This window comes from Sycon ciliatum, chromosome 5 (assembly GCF_964019385.1).
Source record: "Sycon ciliatum chromosome 5, ocSycCili1.1, whole genome shotgun sequence".
NCBI lineage: Eukaryota > Metazoa > Porifera > Calcarea > Leucosolenida > Sycettidae > Sycon > Sycon ciliatum.
Genome location: NC_088647.1, coordinates 10439161 through 10457156, shown reverse-complemented (window position 1 = coordinate 10457156; position 17996 = coordinate 10439161). Strand labels below are relative to the sequence as shown.

Sequence of the window (17996 nt, the reverse complement as noted above, 5' to 3'; positions counted from 1 at the left end):
GCGTTGATGGGACGAATTTGCTTGCATATCAGGCTTGGAGACGACTTTGCTGTGTTACCGCGCCTGATTTGTGGCAGCCGGATAATGGAGATTGGTACCCTGACGCAGCTCTCGCCAAGAGTTTTCCAATGAGCCCTTGATTGTGAAAATCAAGTGAAGGACACCAAAGTTATGACATGGAAAAGTTGAAAATTGTACTGACATTTTGTAATTCTGGTGCATACTGTGCTAGTAATCCGTCCATAAAGGGTTAAAGGGGAAGTTAAGGCAAAAATTAAAATTTCACCAGTTGTAGTCTTCGGGGTGCTGAGTCGAATGGTCTTGGTCCGAGGAAGCTGAGACGCTCCCTTCCTACTTGAATCCCAATCGAACTCGCGCACTTCCACCGAAACTGGGTGACTGCGCCCTACGAGATGGGGATTTGTATGCAAAATGTCACTAAAAGCGCCATTTCGTTCTTATAAAAGCACGGATGACCGCGATTGGCCCATATGTTGTAGTCTTTGGGACGCTGAGTCGACTGGTTTTGGTCCGAAAAGGCTGCGATGCGGCGTTCCTCCTTTATTCCCAATCGAACATGGTTGAAGAAGCGGTCACGTGCTCCTGCGTACACCAGTCACCTGGTCACCGTGCCTGCAGGGTACAACTTACTAGCCTGTTTGACCTTTTTTGGGTGCAGTCCTGTCACTCGAGTTGAACCCGAGTTGAACCTTGGTGTGAAAGTTGTCACCTGCTGGCGTGGTGACTAGGTGATTTGGGCACCCAGGACCACGTGACCGCTTCTTCAACCATGTTCGATTGGGAATAAAGGAGGAACGCTGCATCGCAGCCTTTTCGGACCAAAACCAGTCGACTCAGCGTCCCAAAGACTACAACATATGGGCCAATCGCGGTCATCCGTGCTTTTATAAGAACGAAATGGCGCTTTTAGTGACATTTTGCATACAAATCCCCATCTCGTAGGGCGCAGTCACCCAGTTTCGGTGGAAGTGCGCGAGTTCGATTGGGATTCAAGCAGGAAGGGAGCGTCTCAGCTTCCTCGGACCAAGACCATTCGACTCAGCACCCCGAAGACTACAACTGGTGAAATTTTAATTTTTGCCTTAACTTCCCCTTTAAAAAAAAACCTATCCAGGGCAGGTTGAGGCTTCCAGAACCGTGATGCAGCTCAACTGCAGTGCAGCAGTGGACTTCCTGAACTGCATACAGGGGATTTTGGACCCATGAACCCTATATAGGGTGCTGGACATCATATAGTGCATACACCTTCTACTGAGTCCAACACATATGTGTGTAACACTCTTGGAAGAGAATGCACGAAATCTATGTCAGTTCCAGACTGCGTAGCCACCTCCCTTGCACACCGTACAAAAAGTACTTGCAGCAGTTGTAGAACATGTGCGAAGCCTTGCTGACCAGTGATCCTGTAGGCAGAGCTGCCCACTACCTTTGGCATTGCAGGATTCTACCTTGGACAAATTTGGGTGTAAACCGAGATTCAGACTGCATACCTGCATTATGGCAGAATATTCTGGGCTGAGAAAAAAGTGGCCGGTTACAGGCTCGGCCCCAGCCCGGCTACCTGCGAACTCAGGAACCACACTAACTGTGCTCTGGCGCCGCATCATCAGTCACCGTGTACATAACAATGCATGCTGGCAGCGCCTGTCTGTGCGTAAGTACAGTGGCACCTGTAGATCTGCTGCTAGCACCGCAGCGGCATTACTGACATGTAGTGCGGACCATCGACTAGTTAACCCGGAGTCGTTCTGCTCTTGCTTCCTTTAAAATTGTGCTTGCTTACTTTGGTCCCCAGTCAGTTGTTGTAACCACCCGAATGGTAAACATTGGGCCACACCTGGGTGATGTGTTGATTGGAGACAAATGCTATGCACTAACACATCCATGATGGTGCATTGGGCTACAACAATGGATTCATGTATGCGTATATTGAGGTGGAATATGACGGCTGTGGTAGCAAAGATTTCCAGCACATAGTGTAATAAATAGTGGTTCCGACTTCGGCGATGACTTGTTAGGAAAGGGTTTGCTCTCCACACTGGAGCTGCGCTGTTTCGCCGGCTTGACTCGACACGTGTAATAACTCGGAGAAAAATACCGAGCTGTGGGTCGTCTTTCTGTTTTGTTTTTCAGGATGTTCTGATGGCCTCGTCAATGCTGAGCGGGTTTCTGCCTCCAGAGTAAGTTGCATGATATTCACGAGTACATCTCATCTTTACTTTCCTTGTTATGTGTGGGCGACAATGCATATTAAATGTGTCCACACACACACACACACACACACAATGTGGCAGTCATTATCCCCAGTGAGAAAGCAGATCAGCAATTTAGCAGCATCATGTCAGTGGCACCGAGGCATTTGAGTGGGCTGAGGAAGTTGACTGTCAGCTTGTATGATGGTTGGAATTAGAGTATGATTCATTCTACTTGTATGATGCACAAATAGAAACCATCTGAGAAACCTCCGCTTCACCTTGGCTTTCCTATGCCGTGTGTTTTCTTACAAGTGATGGTCTCAATTCGGACGTAGCAGGCTTCTTCAAAAGAGAAAGGGATGACCTGCGAGACGCAACGCTGCTGAAAGTCAGCCGCGAGGATCCATTTTTTGTGAGTTGCTTTTTTTGTTTTTTTTTGTTAGTTTGCCAAGCAGAATGCAATGCTGTGGAATACATTTAGTTCATAAGTGGGAGCCTGTAAGGGTTATCCAAAGTATCTGACCTGGCTCGTATAGTAATATTACTATTACTATCCATGAGTTATCATGGGTCTGCTGATGCTGTGATGCGAGAACAATACGGTAGCTACCTTCCTTCATGTTCTACTATGCAGGATTTCCAGGCGACTTTGGCTAACATTGGTCGTGTTGGCTTGCGGCGGCCATTAAGTATCACTTTCTATTCCGAAGTAACTCGGCAAGTCGAATTGGTAAGGCTCTTTGAATAAGACATGCTCTTTACTGTAAACTTATTACTTAGCATTGCCAGGTTAGATATGTCCTGGTAGTGTTACAATCAGGATGTTATACTTCTAGCCGGCTGAGCCAAGACAGATGGGCAAGAAATGATTTCTCGAACAATAAATTTTCAATAAAGCTACGAAAAGTATCAAATGCGCACTCATGATTATAATATACACATGCAAGATATAGTCATGATTGTGCATCTGATGCTGTCACGGGAGTCATAGCTATATTCAAATCGCTGTCTCCATGTGGATTATTTCAATATTTTCTGTTGCATTAAATTTTAATATGGCATGTGATGGTTTTGTCTATCATTGTTTCTTTTCTGGCTTCCTCAGTTAGTAGGTTTTGAGTCTCACCAGTGCCCCTGTCTATCCACCCTTCATTTCTCTGCATCTTGATCTTGCATTTTCAAGTTTACAATGATTTGCTTTGCCATGCTTCCATGAATGATGATGTCATAGCGCCACTTGGGGTACACACTAGTACTAGTATACACCCGGGTTTCCTCATTACTGTGTCTGTCGGAGCGAGGGTTTTCCCTGGCTGGCTCGGCCCACCGGGTAAATCGATCTGCACCATGGCCTATTTCTGGAATCCGCGAGCATATCGTTTTCATTTTGAGACCTTCTGTTCTCGGTCCTTGCTTCTAGACCGTTCTCTTGTTATCCGGCTCACATCTGGCTGTGGCCACCTATCCCTCGATGTGTGTGTGTGTGTGTGTGTGTGTGTGTGCCGTTGCCCTTGTTGCCCTTGTTGTCCAGTCTGTGTGCCAGTAACTGTGAACAAGAAAACAGAGGAACCTCGGAATTCCGCCGCACTGCTTTTTGGACCAGTCAAAGTGGTCTGATTTCTGAGAATGACTATCCTGCAATCGCTCCTGTGGACGCAAATTCGGAACTAACTGAAAGTAGTCAGTTTAGGCCGGCAGTCGGAAAGTCAGGTTTCACTGTATTTGAACTATCAAGGTTCAATCTGTAGCAAAATCAAAAAGACTTCGGTTGCTACATCACACTCCCTAGACGTCTTGTTCATATAAGATTTGAGCCTATTGTCAAGGTCCAGCCCCCCCCCCCCCACACACACACCACGACATCACTACTGCCCTGACTACATTAGCTTTAGCATGTTCATTCACATTCTTCATCATTTGTGAGAACTAGACCTGGTCTAGTGAGAAGGCACTCTACTGCCTGTAATTCTGGTGAAGTAAAATAAAGTACAAGTAACAACAACTACATGACTCAATATGGTGTTCCTGTTATGTTCTTGATCATACTGTCCTTAGGGTGCTGACTATGGAGGTGTAGTACGCGAGTTCATGGCGGTCATGTCACACCAGTTCAAAGAGGACTTTTTCCAGGTTTCTGAGGGCTCGGAGTTTTACTGGTTTGCAGACGCCTTCTCCAATGCTCCATTCGACAAGTGCAGCATTCCGTACTTCTACACTGGCGTGGTCCTGGGTAAGACTGCCAAACTGTTCTTGCGAATACTTCTGTGTAATGTATTGTTTGCGCAGTCTGTCAGTTCAGTGGCTACATACAGTACAGCAATGTGTGCGGTTGCTAGCAGAACTTTGGAAAATAAATTGTGGTGCTTCACGGCGGCTTACATAGGAATATAATTATTATACCTCGGATGTGCAGTCCACCAACCTTGCAGTGCTCAATGTGTTTAGGATTTCAACATCAACCTCAATTTCCAAGTCGTGGAACCCTTTGCTACAGATAGGACCTGCAAGGTGGAACACGGAAAAATGGGTCAACTGTCTGTTTCCCCTGCCCCCTGCCCCCCCCCCCCACCCTGGCTAGAATTCTGAGAGTGTATGGGTTGACGAAGGACAGTCACATACTGAGTTCTGCTTGATGTTCCTTTGGTCCAGGCCTGGCTCTCTACAACAACGTCTTTATGGACCTGCCTCTGTCGTATCCTTTCTGGAATCAACTGCTGGGGATCCAGCCCAAGTTGATGGACTTCAAGACTATCGTGGTGGGTACACATCCAAGTAGCTACATGTAGCAGTGCAAACAGGACCGTGCCATTGATAGTGCAGATTGTATTGTACCTCTGCTCACTCTCTGCTCACTCTCTGCTCACTCTCTGCTCAATGTTCCTTACACATGCTTTTTACTATTTGTTGTGGGTGAATCCCAAGACGTTGTGCTTTTTTCCCGTAAGGAAATATGCATCATGTAGAAAGATGGCACACAGTCTATGTTAACATGCATAGATATGTATACAAGAAAGAAATGGCAACAGGATGCTAACAAAACTAAATATGAAATATACAAATCAGGTCTCTAGCTAGGTCAACATAATAGGGGTGGGGGGGGGGGGGGGCAGGGGAAGCAGTGGCCTCGTAACCCATTTTCTCCATTTTCCAAAATTGTCTTGCCATGCAAAATGCAACGTTGGGGGAGGGGGGGGCAAACCCCCTACTTTGCCCCTGTGCCTTAAATGGCATGAGAAAAACACAAAAATCGACAAATGAGTGTGTGTGTGGGGGGGGGGGCTTTATCACAGGAGGGCGTTCAATCAAAGAAGGGGGGGGGGCTGCGCCCCCTACCCTCCTTTGGCTAGAACCCTGCGAATGATGTCTACATTGTGATAAACTGTAAATTTGACGACACACTACGTTGGCTATCCAAAATTACTTGGCGTATTTGAAGAAATTTTGGATGATATTCTGCTCTTTAAATATCTCTACCAAAGCTGCCTTTGTTTGTTCTGTAGCAACTTTCAGTGGAAATAAAGAAGTTGTAGCTTCTATGTGGAGCTTACACTTACTCCCAAATTAGCTGGCGAGAGTGGTGCCGAAGTAAAAACTCATTGGCTGGTTCGCAAAGTTCAACAGCCAGGGGTGACCATGGTGCCCTCCCCCCCCCCCGGCAAATAGCACTGTGTATCGGGCAGGGAGCGGTGCCTTTTTGCAGGTTTGCCGAGTGGAAGCTTTGGCATGCTCCTCGTATCCTCCAGATGCCAGTCGCGAGTCGGCCAAGTGTCAACATATTTGGCGGGCGGGTGAGCTCCACATAGGAGCAGCCAACTTCTTCAATACACAGTACTGCCGAAGTGGCTCCTTCAGAGTTAACATCTTTCTTTTCTCATCATTATTTTACTGCTTGTGGAGACGCCCATGATAAGTATTTGTTTTCTTTACGAGAGTTTAAAAAAATTAACTTGACTCATTTAATCCGGCGCATCGTACAATCCAGTAGCTTGTCTGATTCTACTGTTTCTCCTATGCGCCTGCTGCCACTATGATCTGTCTCTCCGCAGCCAGATCTGTATGTACAGATGCAAAAGCTGTACGATTATGATGAGGAGACGCTGGAAGATCTCGACATGGTGTTTGAGGTAGGTGTGTGTGTGTGTCACTACTACCAGGTGTGGGATAATGGTTATTTGGACTTTCATCTCCGGATGATGGTGGTGGTGATGATGGTAACCTGGCCCGTGAATTCGGCTATGGACCTTCGTTAGGTATTGAATCTGCACATTTTACCTACATACACAAGGATTTGTCCACTACAATGATCCCGCCGATCATGGATGATCCTGCTGGTTTATCTTATACATACATTCAAATACTTAAAATGGCAATAAATAAGATAAATTGTGCACTCATAACAACAGCAAAAATGAAGAAAGTCAAGTTCCATAACGTTTTCTTAAAACGTTATGGAACTTGACTTTCTTCATTTTTGCTGTTGTTATGAGTGCACAATTTATCTTATTTATTGCCATTTTACGACTATTGTCTCCTCGTCGATTGTTTAAATTCAAATACTTAGCAATAATATTTTAATGTTGAACGATCTCTGCTTGGATGACAGCTACACCATGGTCAGTGGTTAGAGCATTGCTGGCCTCAAGCAAAGGTCCCTGGTTCGAGTCCTGGAGGTGACAGTCAATTTTTTCTTCAGATTTTTTTCCCTTGGCTCCATTCCCCCAACTAGTGAATGGTATGGACATCGTGACATCGTGACATCGTGACATCGTGACATCGTGACATCGTGATTATAGAAATGTGGTTTATCACAATCTGGGACTGTGGCCGGTCATTCTCATCTCGGCATGTCACTAACTACTGTACTAGCTCAAAGTCACTCGAAACGTTTTTCAAACAAACTCAGAAAAGCTGTGTCATACACTGCATCGGCACGGAGCAGGGAAATCCCCTTTTCACCGAATTACCTGACGCATAAGAAATCCATCGAAAGAGGACCTACGGCTCGGTTACTCTACTATATCAGCCTCTGCAAGAGAATCTATCCTGCCTTGTACGTATTTTGGACAGTGTAAAATTTGGTTGGGATTTGAAGGCGGAGTTAGACTTGTTGACTACCCGTACATGGGAAAGGCTCAAATTGGAGCCGTTCACTCGGGAGGGTGACCAAATGTTCTACTGTCGCACCCAGTCCAATCTCAGGACGCTCGTTTTCTACGTGTTGAAGGAACTTGGAAGCAACCTTGCTCTACACGATAATGTGCATGCCCCTGAATGTGTAACTGTTGTCACGGTGTACGCTATAGGTCACGTGCAACATCACTGGAAGGAAGATCGACTTACAAAGATTGGACAGTCTTGGAGAAGACGACATTCAAGAACCAAAACCTGTCTCTTGGCGTCCGGCTACAGTGACAAAGGAGGTAAGCCTGCTGTCTTGGCTGGAAAGTTGCAGAATCAATCTCGCCGCCTTGAACACTGTCCTTTTCTTGTGTGCGAGCAAAATGAATCGCTCTGATCTCTCTTCTTCTCTTTCAATCTGTGTATCAGTCTCACCTGCTCAGTTTGCCCATTGCTCACCTCCTCACTAACTCACACATGAGCACACACACATACACACACGTGCACACATGGCACACATGGCACACACACGGCACACACACACACACACACGCACAGGCATACACACACGACAGTAGCAAACAACGCGGGGCGTCTGAGAACTCATTGGTGCGCTCCTGTTTGTTGTTGCAGAATCTTGACGAGTACATTGTGAGGTTCTTGCACTACCACTGTATTCTTCGCTTCCGGCAATGCTTTGTGGTACGTAATAGCTTGGCTGGCCTGTGCCGTGTTCTGATATTAATGGTGGCTGGATACAGAGGAACCAACAATAGTTCTCTTGCATGGTACTTACATTTTTCTGACCTTCTTATGCATTGATTTTGAGCTACTGTAATGTTATTTTCATTGGTGTATGTGTGCATGTGTGTTTAGGTACGTGTGTGTGTGTGTGTTTGTGTGCGCGTGTGTGTGTCTGTGTGTACAAGAATATATGTCTTGTGTCTATACGTGTGTGTATACTTCATATATATATTATGTGTGTGTGTGTGTGTGTACATGTGTGTGTACGTGTGTGTGTCTGTGTGTCTGTGTTTGTGTGTGCGTTCGTGTGTGCTTGTGTGAGACAACAATAACATTGTGGGGTAAATTGTTGCTTTTACACTGATCTACAAGAAGGATTCCTCTGCTGTGACTATGCCGCTCAGAGAGACCTGAGCTTGACACTGAGCTAGCATGAGAACTGATTCGGATTAATGATGAGGATAGTTAGTTAACGTCGGGAGAAGGACTTGAACAGGCTGTCAGCTGTTATCATGGTTTTGCCTTGTGCCTTTGAAAAGATCCTTATGTGCTAAAGACAAGGTATGCATGCATTCATTTTCAATACATACTGTAAAAGGAAAATATTTTTGGTGGTGTTTATTTTCGGTAACTTCAGTGCCGACAAGTTTTACCTAAAATAAAACGTAAAATGGCAATAAATAAGATAAATTGTGCACTCATAACAACAGCAAAAATGAAGAAAGTCAAGTTCCATAACGTTTTCTTGTGACTGTCATCAGTGGAACGCCGTCACATAAAAATGTAATAACTAAAACACGCACTTATATACATGTAGCTAATATGGTTTCAGGTAGAAATACAGCAGCTAACAGGTACAAAAAGCGAAGTTTGCACCTTTGCAATGTGTGAATATAGTGTATGTGAGAAAGGTAGTGGCAAATGAATGTGATACTGTGTGAATGAATGTAATGGTGCGTGTGTATTATTTGAAGAGTGTGAGTGATACAACGTTTTCTTTCTGTTTACATAGCACAGGGTCACGAGTACGAATATACACAGCCTCCAACACCTGCAATTGCTTGAAGAAACGTGCGCAACGAATAACACTAAACCAGGAATCGTCAAACACCTTACGACATTCTGGACTGGACACCAAATGCTTGTACACTGCAGACTTCCTCTTGTCAACATCAAACTCCTCCTCATCACTACTCTCATCCTCCACCTCCATTCCAATGCCGCCGTCCATCCCATCGCACTCGTATTCGTCGTCATCAGTCTCCATCTCCTCGCGACACTGCTTCCCTCTCCTTGATTCGTTCTGTGCCGTGCCTGTGCTTCCTCCTGCGTCTCCTTGCCTTGTGTTCTCCACTTGTCTCAGTCGTGCCTCTGCTAGTCTCTTGCTTCTCCTCGGTTCTGCTCTGTTTTCAAGTTGTTCCCCTTCCGCTCTTACCGTTGTAGCAACATGGTACAGTGTCCAGTCCAGAATGTCGTAAGGTGTTTGACGATTCCTGGTTTAGTGTTATTCGTTGCGCACGTTTCTTCAAGCAATTGCAGGTGTTGGAAGCTGTGTATATTCGTACTCGTGACCCTGTGCTATGTAAACAGAAAGAAAACGTTGTATCACTCACACTCTTCAAGTAATACACACGCACCATTACATTCATTCACACAGTATCACATTCATTTGCCACTACCTTTCTCACATACACTATATTCACACATTGCAAAGGTGCAAACTTCGCTTTTTGTACCTGTTAGCTGCTGTATTTCTACCTGAAACCATATTAGCTACATGTATATAAGTGCGTGTTTTAGTTATTACATTTTTATGTGACGGCGTTCCACTGATGACAGTCACAAGAAAACGTTATGGAACTTGACTTTCTTCATTTTTGCTGTTGTTATGAGTGCACAATTTATCTTATTTATTGCCATTTTACGACTATTGTCTCCTCGTCGATTGTTTAAAATAAAACGCACGGGAAATTCCGGTACAAGTACTAGTACACTTGCCAAGAGAACGGGTTTATCGAAAATTTCCCTCCACCGAACCGTCGCCTTTGGAGAGTACCGAAAAAAATTACATCACTGAAAATTTCTGCTTTTACAGTAGCAGAAGGACACACTACAAGCTCTTGAACAACATTTCTTAAAGTTTTCACTAGCATACTTTCAAACTGAAACTGCTCATGCTTTCACTCTTGCTCACTGCAGGCTCTGAAGTCGGGCATTCACACGATTCTTTCGAAAGAGGAGCTTGCTCTTTTTACAGCAAAGGAACTGGCTGCAAGATTCAAGGGCACAAATGCGGTAACTTGTATTGATAAGAAATTGTAGGTTGCTTGCTATGTTAGTAAACTTCATAGAGATCATTTCAGCCAGGTACTCTGACCTCTGTTGATGAGACTGTCTTTAATCCCAATGTTTCCATAGCAGGCAGGCATAGTGGGATGGTCTAAGACCATGATTGAGAAACAGAGGGTACCAGGTTCAAGTCCTGCTTGGAAGCGGAAGGATTTTTTCCAGCCGTGCTGCGACCCACAGTTAATTGGGAACTCGTGGCCTGGCACGAGGGAAACATGGATGCAGTGAATGGGATTTCGGTCTTTGACCACTTTGTGGTGGGTCTGATCTACTCACCTCCCACCGCTTAGGAGCTGCATCTGCGCCTTGATCCAAGAGGGTGGTGGCGTTCCTGCGCATGCGGAAAACTGGGCCTTTGGCCGAGTCTCACGCGAACCGTGAAATTTTTTTTTTCCATAGGAGATATGGAAAATGCAAGTCTGGCTCTGAAACGAGTTGGACGATTTCATCATCATCACGTTGTGTTTCTGGTGATAGTAAATAGCATCTGGCTAGTATAACTCATGCATAGCAGAGTATGGGACCTACAATGCGTTTCGAAAGTAGAAACCTTTAGACTTTCCGTTTTCTTCTTCTCATATAGCCTCGAATTTCGAAGCGATTGGATAAGAAACACCTAATTTCAGAACATGTTATGTGCAGAGTGGGCACACATTTTATACGGTAGAGATGCTGAAACCGGAGGTCTGGACTGTTGAAATACGTACACTGTAGTCAAGGTTGTCTGCAGTTTATTACCGGCGTGTGCCATGACGAAAAGGAACTGTGGATGCACATAATGGCAGCTTCGAGTGGTACAAAGAGATGGCCAAGAGAGTTCAGGTATGTGGCATTGCCTCGCCATAGTTTGTTTCCATGGCTAGCCAGCATGGCACACAATTACGCTTGAACCGGTTAGTACCAGGTGGGCAATGCGCATAGTCTCATGGAGAAGCCAAGGGCAGTGAAGGTTGCCCGATGAACAGGTATGATACGCTCGGCGTATTCAGTTGTCCTTCTCCATTTCCGTGCCTTATGGTTACCCCATGGCTAAATGAACTCCGTGAAGGGAGCTATCCTGCCGTAGGTCCACTGAAGCACGGGTACTTCTCCCATCGGAGATGGCCAGGGCAAGAGAATGGGACCCTGACTGCCTCATCTTCTTTCCACAGAAGGGCAAGACTGACTTTCTGGCCTGCAGGGGACACAGAACACTATAAAATTAAACCCATGGCCAAGGAGTGGTGTTACCATGGTTACTCAGTGTTGCCGTGTACACCGCATACACTACAGTAGCAGCTTGCTTGCAGTTGTATGGTGAGTGCCAGTATATTTATTTATTTATTTATTTATTTATTCAACATCTCCTGGCCCGTCCGAAGACTGCCAATAAACATGAGAGGTCAGGTGATAGCCAACCACGGCAAGCTAAAAGGGAAAAAAAAGAAAGATGCTGTCAGAGAGGGAATATAGCCGACTATCCTCTATCATGTCCTACACCAACATGTATGGCATCATGTTATCAGACGCACACAGATAGAGGCAGCTGCAGTGCACAGTAGCCGCGATGGGTTTTACTTCAACTGACTGGCAAACCACCTGCAGTCTACCGAGTGGGCACAATCGGGTAGTATGCAGGTAATGCCGTGACGTGACTCTCTGAGCAGGAAGGAGCATGGCAGAACTGTACAATAGTATTAGATAGCACCACCCGTGCTCCCTGAAGGCATACCTGCCAAGTATCCCGCATTTTTCGTAATCGACCTTATGCCATTTGTACAGATCCACGAAATCCCGTAGAATCCCGTAGACTCGGTAGGGTGTTCATTGTGTGCTATGCATGCGCGTTTGACCTTTTTAGCGTCATAATTCAATGATCAGCAATCGCTTTTCCAGCTTCTTCACTTTGGTTAGAACTAATGACTAGCTAGATCTTTGTCAGAAAATGGTTTTCGTATGAAATGCCTTCAGGCCCCATTTCTTAGGGACCATCGCAAAAGTTCGCAGAAGCCCCTGAAACGAAGAGCATACGTTTGGGGGGGGGAGGGAGTCGGTGCGAAAATCGCAAACCGGGCTTCAATTCAAAAAAGTATTGACGACATAATTATAGGAGCTGTAGGATTAGCATGCCACCACAGCCGGCGTAGATCGCTTGTCAGGACGCGTATGGGGAATGTGAAAGCAATATACACCAATCAACGTTCATTGTAATGCTCAAAGGATACAACTGCATAGCTCTAGCTGTTCTCGTTCTCAGATCACCCACTGCAAGGTGATATTATCGTTGCATTTATAAAGTGCTGTACATTGTTACACACTGATACAACAATGCTTGTGTAGTATATTATAATAATTATTATGTGTGAGCATCCAAGTGAAAAAATGAAGCCCATATTGTGACTGTCGTTTCGTTTGAGGGGGGAGGGAGGGGGGTCAGGCCCGAAACTCACGGTCTTCGTTTCGGGGGCTTCTGCGAACTTTTGCGATGGCCCCTTAGTGGAAATAGCAGAAAACACAGTAGGGTCCTGCACATTCAACACCCTACCGGGTTTACGGGATTCTACGGGATTTCGTGGATCTGCCGGTACAAATGGCGTAAGGTCCATTATCCCGCATTTTGGATGAACACTCGACATCCCAAAATTCCTGTCGATTATCCCGAATATCACTCACAGTACACAAAACAAGTCTTGATATTGTTCTTGGAGAACTTCAAGTGACTTGTCTAGTTGTCCTTGTTGCGGGTTCTGTACCGCCCGCATGGCTATAGTATAGTTACCAGTAGATCTACTACTGAGGACTCATTCCATGAACAGTCCCTGATAAACCTCTTGAGCCTTGAACATGCATAAAATGTGATGTACATGTAGATCACCATCATCATCATCATCATCATCATCATCATCATGAGAAAAGCCTCTTTTACGGGCAAAGCAAATGTATATCATTACAATATGTAAAGTGAACAGGGGAAATCAACACAAAACCAACCGGAAAATGATGAAACACAAAAGCAGTCAAGGAAGTAAATCAATACAAAAACAAACAATGAACACAGAGTAATAAAAGGGGAAAAACCAAATAGCATTATATTAAGTTGAGGCCAAAGGCAGCACCCTACTCCGCCTGGCGGCACTGGGCCAGAAATGAGTTCGGCTGTCGCCTCTTGCCGCACGAACCGCGGCAACCGCGGAAGCAGGTGACTGCCCATCGCAGCAAGCAGAAAGACAAACGGGTGCGTAGTATGCCCATTACTAGTGGGTACTTCAGTTCAGTATGGCGCTCAACAAACAGGGAGGCCAATGATTTCAGGAATTGAGTAGTTTCTGGGCCACTAAAGCCGTACGTCGAGAACACAACATCATCATCATCATCATCATCATCATCATCATCATCATCATCATCATCATCATCATGGCGCTTACCCTTTTGTTGCTGTTTTGTTGCTTTCATGCCTTTAAGCATGTAATTGTGTTCAATTGTTGTATTTCATGGAAAAACGATCTTTGCGTTGGATTCATTTAAACTATTATTTGTGTAGGGTTCCACTCCTTCATCTTGGGAAATTGTGTTTTGTTCCACTCCTTCATCTTGGGAAATTGTGTTTTGTTTGCCCAAAGAAGTGGCTTCATCATCATCATCATCATCAGAATCATCATCATCAAAAAAAAAAAAAAAAAAAAAAAATCATCATCATCATCATCATCATCATCATGAGAAAAGCCTCTTTTACGGGCAAAGCAAATGTATATCATTACAATATGTAAAGTGAACAGGGGAAATCAACACAAAACCAACCGGAAAATGATGAAACACAAAAGCAGTCAAGGAAGTAAATCAATACAAAAACAAGCAATGAACACAGAGTAATAAAAGGGGAAAAACCAAATAGCATTATATTAAGTTGAGGCCAAAGGCAGCACCCTACTCCGCCTGGCGGCACTGGGCCAGAAATGAGTTCGGCTGTCGCCTCTTGCCGTACGAACCGCGGCAACCGCGGAAGCAGGTGACTGCCCATCGCAGCAAGCAGAAAGACAAACGGGTGCGTAGTATGCCCATTACTAGTGGGTACTTCAGTTCAGTATGGCGCTCAACAAACAGGGAGGCCAATGATTTCAGGAATTGAGTAGTTTCTGGGCCACTAAAGCCGTACGTCGAGAACACAAGTGGCGTGAAGGAGCCGCGCTCCACGTTAACCACACGGCTGGCGTATTGATTTTTCTTGTTTCGCTCGTGAGACTTCAGCTGACTCAGGGCTTGTGATCGAGACAACACAGACGCTGCGGGATGAGTGATCCGCACATCAAAGTAAGCGTCCTGTTGCCACGACCAAAAGCCGCGAGCCCGCACATCCAGACGAGCTTCTGCGCATCGGTTGAGGGAACGACCACCAGGCAAATGCTCACTGCTGCAGGGCAATAGCCGGGGCTCCGTCTCTACGTCCACCACTCCAGCCTCCCTCAGTAGTCCAGCAACCAAGTCCCGCACCTCATTGTGACGGGCAATGGTATAGCCGCCAGTGGCACAGGTAAGTGCATGAGCGGGGCTGAGAGGCACACCACATCATCATCATCATCATCATCATCATCATCATCAGGGTATTTTGCCCAGATGCTCCTTCCTACGGGTCCAGAACCCTTCCTGCATTGTACCAGCAGCACGAGCGGCGTAAGTGGAACGAATATGGGCCAAGAGTCACAAATGTAGAAAGAGCCGCTTTCACACCTCTCGTGTTCTCTGTGCATGGTGGTTGTGGGAGGCTGTGCAATGTGTTCCTCAAGAGACTGTGCCAGATGCAGGCCGAGTCATCGGGATCTCACTATTCCCAGGTCATTGGCTTACTCCGCTGTCGGCTGTCTTTTGCTTTGCTGCGTGCTGCTGTGTTGTGCATACGTGGGGCTCGGTCACGGTACCACCATCCGGCGAGATGTTTTCATGATGTCTCGATTGCCGTGGCCGAGTCAGGTCTAGTTTGTTAAGTATCGTGCTGTGTCCTGACTGTGCATGCGGGATTGGTATGGCGCTTACCCTTTTGTTGCTGTTTTGTTGCTTTCATGCCTTTAAGCATGTAATTGTGTTCAATTGTTGTATTTCATGGAAAAACGATCTTTGCGTTGGATTCATTTAAACTATTATTTGTGTAGGGTTCCACTCCTTCATCTTGGGAAATTGTGTTTTGTTTGCCCAAAGAAGTGGCTTCATCATCATCAAAAAAAAAAAAAAAAATCATCATCATCATCATGAGAAAAGCCTCTTTTACGGGCAAAGCAAATGTATATCATTACAATATGTAAAGTGAACAGGGGAAATCAACACAAAACCAACCGGAAAATGATGAAACACAAAAGCAGTCAAGGAAGTAAATCAATACAAAAACAAGCAATGAACACAGAGTAATAAAAGGGGAAAAAACCAAAATAGCATTATATTAAGTTGAGGCCAAAGGCAGCACCCTACTCCGCCTGGCGGCACTGGGCCAGAAATGAGTTCGGCTGTCGCCTCTTGCCGTACGAACCGCGGCAACCGCGGCAATCATCATCATCATCATCATCATCATCATCATCATCATGAGAAAAGCCTCTTTTACGGGCAAAGCAAATGTATATCATTACAATATGTAAAGTGAACAGGGGAAATCAACACAAAACCAACCGGAAAATGATGAAACACAAAAGCAGTCAAGGAAGTAAATCAATACAAAAACAAGCAATGAACACAGAGTAATAAAAGGGGAAAAACCAAATAGCATTATATTAAGTTGAGGCCAAAGGCAGCACCCTACTCCGCCTGGCGGCACTGGGCCAGAAATGAGTTCGGCTGTCGCCTCTTGCCGTACGAGCCGCGGCAACCGCGGAAGCAGGTGACTGCCCATCGCAGCAAGCAGAAAGACAAACGGGTGCGTAGTATGCCCATTACTAGTGGGTACTTCAGTTCAGTATGGCGCTCAACAAACAGGGAGGCCAATGATTTCAGGAATTGAGTAGTTTCTGGGCCACTAAAGCCGTACGTCGAGAACACAAGTGGCGTGAAGGAGCCGCGCTCCACGTTAACCACACGGCTGGCGTATTGATTTTTCTTGTTTCGCTCGTGAGACTTCAGCTGACTCAGGGCTTGTGATCGAGACAACACAGACGCTGCGGGATGAGTGATCCGCACATCAAAGTAAGCGTCCTGTTGCCACGACCAAAAGCCGCGAGCCCGCACATCCAGACGAGCTTCTGCGCATCGGTTGAGGGAACGACCACCAGGCAAATGCTCACTGCTGCAGGGCAATAGCCGGGGCTCCGTCTCTACGTCCACCACTCCAGCCTCCCTCAGTAGTCCAGCAACCAAGTCCCGCACCTCATTGTGACGGGCAATGGTATAGCCGCCAGTGGCACAGGTAAGTGCATGAGCGGGGCTGAGAGGCACACCACAAACACATGAATCGGGTAGCCCACTCAACCTCCGCCCATAGCGGATGCACAGGGCATCACGGAAGTCGGATTTCTTCAGGATGGTTCCATCTTGCCACCGCGGGGCAACAGTCAACCATGACGGTACTCCCTTTTCGGACGCGATTTCAACAAGAAATTGTTGCTCCGAGCTCAAGTCCGCCTTAATGTCTTGTTGCCGGCTGCATAGGCTCCGCATTTTGCTTGTCCGAGTCGAGCGTGCCAGCTGGCGGGTGTCCCCAACAGCATCGCGGACGGGATCATGATTGGAGAGCCTCACTCGGTCGGCAACCTCCTGGGTTGTATCACCGGAGCCCTCTGACTGGGCAGTATCCGACAAATCGCTCCTTGCCATATCACCAGGCACGCTTGGAGGGTTCGCATATGTGCCAGTCAACAGTAGCTGAACAAGAGGCTTTGTGATGCTCAAGGATGCTGCGAGCTCTGCTGGTGCACTATCCTGCAACAGAGGGAGGGCCAAACCACCAAGACGCACTGGAAATGACATCAGCTCTCTCTCAGGGCTACCAGGACGAACGCCATCCCCCAGAAGGGCAGGTATCAGGCAATCATTGATCCTCTCATCAAGCTCGGCCAGTATCTCAGCCGAACAAGGTGAGCAACGCAAGTGGTATGTCCATGTGGATGACAGACCCTTCGTAAAAACGGTGTATGCGGCCTGAGGCTGAGTGACAGCCATCCCCGTCAGGGAATCCAGAACCTGCTTCCATTTATCCACCTTCTTGGCCATGAAGGCAGAGCAGAACTCCTCACTGCCAATCGCTCCGCCGAGGTGACGGTTGCCGCTGGTCTTGATGGTAACTCCAGTGGCGGAGAAGAGGCGCTGGGCCTCTTCCTCATGCTCCGGCTTGACCAGCAACACTGATTTCTGTGGGTTTGGAAAGTATCCATAGTCAGGGCCCAGTTGGCTTATGTCTCCCCAGTATGTGGACAATGAAGAAACGCGGCCACCTGCAGAATCGTCGTCCGCGTACCAAACCTGAGCCACAGATGGATTGGATTCCTGGAGGCGCCGAATCATCGGGACTGTAGCGATACCATACAGAGCCATGGCCAGCGGATCGCCCTGGCAAGTACCCTCCAGTGACTCAATCTCCCCGCCGCCGGAGACGAAGAGACGAATTGAAGAACTGTA

General features: G+C 46.4%; 1 protein-coding gene across 1 annotated transcript in view; it reads left to right on the top strand.

Moving 5' to 3' along the window:
• Positions 1-17996, top strand: part of LOC135817563 (uncharacterized) — a 64873-nt gene that overhangs the window by 37643 nt on the left and 9234 nt on the right. Inside the window, exons 18-26 of the mRNA XM_065330775.1 lie at positions 2155-2201; positions 2529-2628; positions 2851-2946; positions 4272-4446; positions 4866-4972; positions 6263-6340; positions 7520-7636; positions 7968-8036; positions 10278-10373. Of these exons, the coding sequence (XP_065186847.1) occupies positions 2155-2201; positions 2529-2628; positions 2851-2946; positions 4272-4446; positions 4866-4972; positions 6263-6340; positions 7520-7636; positions 7968-8036; positions 10278-10373 (885 nt within the window). The remainder of the gene's footprint in view (positions 1-2154; positions 2202-2528; positions 2629-2850; positions 2947-4271; positions 4447-4865; positions 4973-6262; positions 6341-7519; positions 7637-7967; positions 8037-10277; positions 10374-17996) is intronic.